The 6,996-nt window shown below is 37.6% G+C and overlaps 1 protein-coding gene across 1 annotated transcript; it reads right to left on the bottom strand.

Moving 5' to 3' along the window:
- Nucleotides 1-260: 260 nt before the first annotated feature.
- On the bottom strand, nucleotides 261-3,282 carry LOC107717910 (GTPase IMAP family member 7-like; the record flags this gene model as incomplete). The annotated part of the gene is made up of 3 exons (XM_016524816.1): nucleotides 3,197-3,282; nucleotides 2,323-2,597; nucleotides 261-879 (listed from the first exon to the last, which is right to left on the bottom strand). Coding segments are annotated over exons 1-3 (980 nt in total), but the record flags the coding sequence as incomplete, so codon positions are not given.
- Nucleotides 3,283-6,996: the final 3,714 nt, after the last annotated feature.

Genomic DNA, 6,996 nt, shown 5'->3' on the forward strand with positions numbered 1-6,996 from the left:
GCTATTAAAAGACATTTTCTTTTGAAGCACTCCTGATTGTATATTGCAAGGTCAATAATTATAAAATTGGCACATCAGTAAAAACCAATACATATCTGAATAAAAGTGGCAGGCTTCTAATCATTTTCAACCTCAATTTCACTCATTTGAGCCATATAGCTGCTACTAGTACTACTATTAATGCTAATATTTTTCCAACATTACTGTACAAGCCATTGGTTATTTGTTTAAAGGTTAATTTTCTCTGGACATGTGTGTACATTGAACGAGTGTAGTACTTTCCTTCATTTCTCTCCACCATTTTATCTATCTTTTCCAGTAGTTCTGTGACCTGAGACGGATTCTCTCTGTTGTCATTTTCTAATGAATGATATTTGCCAGCACAACTGATAACAAACTGTCGCAGATCTTCATTCTCCTCTATATGATCCTTTAGTGTTTTATTCTTCAGATAATCAGCATGAGTGAAGAGAGTGAAGACGTAGCGTGACGCTTCTTCTCCAAAGTTGTGCTGAACCCATTTGACTGCGTTCTTCTCTTCATCTGTGTACCTCTGATCCAGTCTGATGACCAGCAGGAACACATGAGGACCAGGAGCAGACATCTTCAGACACTTCTCTATTTCAGCCTTCAGATTTTCTTCAGTCATCTGTTTGCCAGGTTTCTTATCCTTCTTTTCACCGATCAATGTGTCAAACAGCCCTGGAGTGTCAATTACGGTGACAGCCCTTGAACCTATTCTTGTGTTTTTTATCTCACAATCTTGAGTAACTGATTCTGGATTGAAGTCCTCAAAAAATGCATTTCTGCCCAGGATTGTGTTTCCTGTTGCACTCTTTCCTGATCCAGTTTTACCCAGCAGCACAATCCTCAGATTTCCTGAAGTAAGAGAGACTTGTTTTATGAAATAGTATATTTTAGCATGCAGTCTGCAACTGCACGGTTGTGCCTTAAATTGAAATATCTATATAAATGTACATTTTGTAATTGGAATGAAATCAATGTATCTACAATTGTCTTAAGTACATCACTTGTGTCATAGCAGGTGCTATCTCTTTAATTTTAATAATATTAATTCAATTGGTTGCATCTACAAATATAACTTACTGTGTATGTATAGGGTCAGGTAACAGGTAAAATGTTTCAGGTAACAAAAGTTATTATTCAATACCCAAATGGCAAATTTCCACAAGTGGGAATTTGAAGAAACATAACAAAACAACCGACTAACCAACCAACCAACCCTATTTGTGACAGTGAAATTATTATTATTATTATTATTATTATTTTGATTCAATATACTGCTTAATGTTACATAATCCTTCAATAAATTTATGTCCGCTTCCTACACTGTTACATATATTAAAAGCATAATTATAACAATTTTATTTGTTTTATGTATTTAAGTAGGTTTAAATAATTTTTCTTGTATCACCCAAGAACTGAAAAATTAAGTGAAAAATTATTTTAGCAGTACAATATCTTTCCATTTAGCTGTTATGCTAGCATTTTGTTATTTGCAGATAAAACAATTACCTGTAATAGTTGCCATTTCTGCACAAAGCCTTGTAATGTTGAATAGTCAGCTCTAGAATCTCTTCACTAATTTTCAGTGCTCTCTCTTTCTCTTTCTCACAGTGACTCTCAGCACTCTGGTTACCTCCTTTTACATGTGATTACATGACTGAAGTTGCAAATCTGCTTTAACACTGATGCATATTGATATTTGTCATCCAATGGAGACCTCTGTTGGTTATATACCAGTAATGCATGTGCCTTTGTGTGCACTCACTACAACTGTTTGAATGAATGTACATTTGTTTGAATATGGGTTATTCTATAATTACGGGTATATTTGCCGTTTAACTATGGCTGTCACAGTATCAGATTTTTCACTACTATTATCGTGGCCAAAAGAACTCACGATAACGATATGTCACAATATCTAGAGAAATTTTGAATGTTTTATTTTTTATTTTCATAGAACACACTTTAAGTTAAACATTTTCTATATTTTCTGATCTTGTAAAATTTAAAATACACTGAGACCCAAAGTGATTTAAGAGTTCCCTTAAATTTTTTTGAGCAATGAATGAAATATTCCATTTGAAAATCTTTATTTATATACATTCTGTATCACAAAATGATGTGACAGAAGTCAATGGAAACCAAAATCATCAACACAGGATGCAAAATCACACCAAAAATCTATGTAAAAACTGAAGTTACAGACTGAAGTTACAACTTAGATTATGAATTGCTTTGATGAACTTCATGCAAGTCAGTAGTGTTCATGGCCCCCACATGCCTGTTTGCACTCACGACAATGTCTGGGGCCACTCCTGATGAAATGCTTGATGGTGTCCTGGGGGATCTCCTGCTCCTGGATAGTTTGTAGTGCTGCTTGGCGGCTTCGGATGATCCAATACATAATGTATCGGAGGTTCTCAATTGGATTCAGGTCTGGGGAATGTGAGGGCCAATCAGTTGCATCAATGCCATCTTCATCTAAAAACTGCCTACACACTATAGCCACATGAGGCCGGGCATTATCATGCACCAAGAGGAACCCAGGGCCCACTGCACCAGCATAAGTCCTGACAATGGATGTGAAGATTATGTATTATTATCACGCAAGAATTTAGTCCAAAGAAAGAATTTTGTACAAGAAAATGTACTAGCCATCCCAACTGTTGTTTCTCCAGGTTGTGAGGAAATATAAAACTGTGTCATTGACAGTAGAAGAGAACACTAAAAGAGAGTCTGCAAACTCTACCAAAAAAAAAAAAAAATGGATTCATCACATATGTTACCTAATCTGTCCTTTGTTTTTGTAGGTAAATATGGGAACTTGGTTGCCCTCGCAGGTGTAACAGCTGTCCGCTGTTTTTGCCTTGATTGTTACATTCAAATTGGCAAAAAACTAATTACAAAAAGCCAATTCTCAAAACATAAAACAAAAAATATTTACATAATTCTGACCCACTACAGACTTCTTACAGTTGAGGTTTGTGCAGGCAACACACATATATGCCTCTTCTATCAATAATTCCCTATATGAAAAACTCCATGTCCTCTAGTCTTTCAAAAGTAAAAAGGACTGAAGCCTGAATTTCATCTTCTTCCATTGCACCTTCATAATCCATGTTGAAAAACAAGTCCCTCAATTCGATGGCCAACATGGCATCATCCTCACTCATCCTCAATGTTATTGGAAGTCAAGTGCCCAGAAAAGTGGTGTCGGTTCTCCTCCACCCACTCACAGGCCAACTGAATCCTCATCACAGCTGAGTCCTTTGTGCTATTGAGTCCTATTTGAAGTTAGCCCAACAGGAGTAGAAGGGCAGTTACAGATACCTCCAAGTAACTGTTGTTAATCTGGTACCTGGTGCTTGTTTCCTTAATTATATGACAAACCCCATTTTCACTGAGATTGCAAGATGGCGGGCTGCTCTAAGGTGACTGAAACCCTGCAACAGGCGGCGGTCCAGATGACAGCCAAAGCGGCGCCTGGGGAACAGTTGGGGGTTCAGTGCCTTGCTCAAGGGCACCTCAGTCGTGGTATTGAAGGTGGAAGAGAGCGCTGTACATTCACTCCCCCCACCTACAATCCCTGCCGGTACGAGACTCGAACCCGCAACCTTTGGGTTACGAGTCCGACTCTCTAACCATTAGGCCACGACTTCCCACCAATACAATTCCCACCAAGAACCTTACCACCAATCCAAACTGTACGCTAATTGTCAACAATCTTTGATAACAGTGGTCCTGAAAGGACATAAGTATAGTTATCAATATCATACCTTGCCAGAGAAAATGCAATCAGGTTACAGGCATGTCAGACTGATAAAAGATGGCAATTGAAAGACTTATTCATAATTTGTCTTCACATCTTTTCTCAAAAAATAACCATAAACTGATACAAACTCGCCGCACTCACGGGCATTGCAAGGGTCACATAGAGAGTGTACTGAAATACAAAATTTTTTTTTTTTAATTCTTTTATTTTAAAAATGAATAAATTAAATAAAGGCTTACATGCAAAGAAGTTAAAAAGCTATACCTCACAGCCTGTCAGTGAAGACATGGTCCAACGGCCAGGGGGAATTTCATTAACCAAGTTTTTATTTTAAAACAATAATACAACACATTTCAATAAATAACAATATCATCTTGTAACGAATCAGCTCATAGGGAAATATGAATAATTAATCATAACTAGTTATAATTAATTATAAATATTTAGATCCGCTGTAGATATTTACTTGACCTCTCAGGGTCAACTGTCTGTCAATTCTAAGAACGTTAATTTCCTGGTTAAGGGAAATAACTTTCTTACTGTACAATTCTACAAAGAGCTTGTAGCATAAATCTGCATGAGTAAGTGACTTCAGTTATGAGCAAACAATGAACAACATCAAGTGTGATACAAGTAAGACTTTATTAACTACATAAACACTTAAACTAGTCCAACATACTACATAAACACTTAAACTGGTCCAACATACTACATAAACACTTAAACTGGTCCAACATACACATAAACACTTAAACTGGTCTAACATACAAATACACACTTAAACTGGTCTAACATACACATAAACACACACACACACACGCATACAGTGGGTATAGGAAAGGGTTAAAGCTTAAGCAGTAAAGAGGAGAGAAATAAGGAATGAAGTTATGGAAACATTTGCATATTCAGCAGATCTACACCTGAGGGAAACGTCAGATTCTTAGTTCAAACACACCTTTGTAAAAAGGTGCAAATGATACCTAATGTATCAATTAATAAGACTAAGTTTGAATACTTGCACGTCTCATCTGTCTGAAAGAGAGGTTTGATGTAATCTGAAGGTTCCAGTTGATCTTTGCTGAAGTTGGTTGATGAAAAAGAACCAGTTTTGAGTCAGAGAATCTTGGTGAATGAAAAAGTCAAGGCCGAAGCCTGGCACGTACTTAGAGTTTCCTGGAGCGTTGCAGCTCACATTTTCATCTTCTCAGAAAACAACCGAACCACCGACTCTGGGCGGGTCACATGAAGTGCGGCCTTTAAAGTCTGCAAAGATTCACGCCTCTCAAGATGGGCTTGTCCAATGAGAATGTCCGGAATCCCAAGTGGGAGTTTTGAGATACTGGGGGGTTTTTATGACCCTTTGTGTGAGGGCATGGTAATTCGCAAATGGAACTCGAGTGGGGGCGTGATGAAAGATTACTAAATGTTCTTAGAACACTAATATGTTGCATAGGTATAAACATACAATATACACTCTCAATTAGATCATCCGAATACGAATTAATAGAGACCAAACACGTTATATGTAAGGTTACATGAATGAGTGGTTATATCATAAGCATGCATAAAATAGTCTAAAAATATCAAAGACAACATACACAATGACCTGAAGGATATGTGTGTTCATTCAAAGAAAGGTTTTCCTATGAATTAATTAGAAAAGAGTCAATTTCTACTGGGCACTGTGTCTCTTTCTAATTCAAAGGCAGTGATTTTCCCTACTCACATTCCATTAGGTCGTAAATGTATCTGGTGTCAGGGTTGCCATGGTAACCAGGGTCCTGGGCCTTGTTCACAGACAACTTGGCACCCAGTATGTTTATTGGGTGAGGGGTCTGTGAATGTTTGTTAATCTAATGAATAATTGATTTGTTAAATCAAATGAAAAATGGTGTGTCTGATTGCTCCAGACGCTACACTTAATATAAAGTGTAACACTTTCTTTACCAAAAAGTGCTGTTAGTCCTGTTACACATTTGTACTTACACTTACCATTCAGTGGGTTGTTACATATGTGTAGTTACACAAACATTAGAGCTGTAGATACTAAAAAAAAGAAAAAAGAAAAGGAAACAATGGGAATTGTTCCTAGTTCTATTCTACTGTAATCCTATACAAATATTGAAATAAGTGAAAATCTGTTATCTCCGACAGTCTGTGTTGTACGACACTATATAGGAGTTATTAACAAAACCTGCAAATCTTAATTTCTCCACATAATAAATGGGGGCCTCTTGTTAATGTATGCACTTTTAAGAGACTTTATAGGAGTATTAACACAACTTTTATAGATGGTGTCCTCATGTGATGAATTGAAGCCTCTTGTTAATGTATGCACGCTCCGCCTGCGCAAGAAGGCGATTGGAAGGTCGCGTCGTGGGACGGACTTATGCAGCAGAGCAAAAACCCAATGCAGGACAGATTTGCTTGCTCTCGCCTGTCGCCGTGTTAGAGCACCCCACGTGTGCTCACGCGCTTACCATCAAAGCGACCAGCCATCTAAAACTCAACACTTCAGTGAAACTTCGTTGAAATCTTCAAAGAACTTAACGCCAACTCAGACTGTAGCAGAACTGCTCAAGCCTCTGCTTCATCAAAAGACCAACCAACCCAACGAGGGGTTTTCCAAAGGACGTCATTCCGACGTCACCTCAGCGACCAATCAGCAACGGGGTTCCCTCAACAGACATACAGGAAGCCCGCTTCAGCCACGAATCACCTCAGCTGTTCAGCTGTCAACCAGCAGAACGCAAGTAAACGAACAACTCTTTAATCTGCTGAACTGGTGTTAAATTAACTTTAAGCAGTAAATTTAAGACAAATTCTCTGCTTTGTAAATTCTTAAGGTGAATTTAAATCACTCCTGAAAACGAGGTAGAACTATGAAACTCAGTCAACTCGCAGTCTAAGAAACTGTACATGTGTGTGTGTGTGTATTTTCGTGTTAGTTTAGTTTTATGTAATCTAGGATAGCCAATAAAATTCACGTTTCATTTATAAATAATCAATTGTCTGGTGTCATATAATTTCAAGGTTAAAACTTTGCCAAGATCAACGTTACCTCTCTCTTAAGAGCTGACAAATTATCATAATTGTGTTAACCCATGGCCAGGGAGAACATAAAATACATATTCAATTGGTAATATACACTTACATTAACTTCTCGCTGGCCGAGTAGCTGATAGAGTGTAAACCAT

This window comes from Sinocyclocheilus rhinocerous, unplaced genomic scaffold (assembly GCF_001515625.1).
Source record: "Sinocyclocheilus rhinocerous isolate Xijiao unplaced genomic scaffold, SAMN03320098_v1.1 scaffold7872, whole genome shotgun sequence".
Classification (NCBI taxonomy): Eukaryota; Metazoa; Chordata; class Actinopteri; order Cypriniformes; family Cyprinidae; genus Sinocyclocheilus; species Sinocyclocheilus rhinocerous.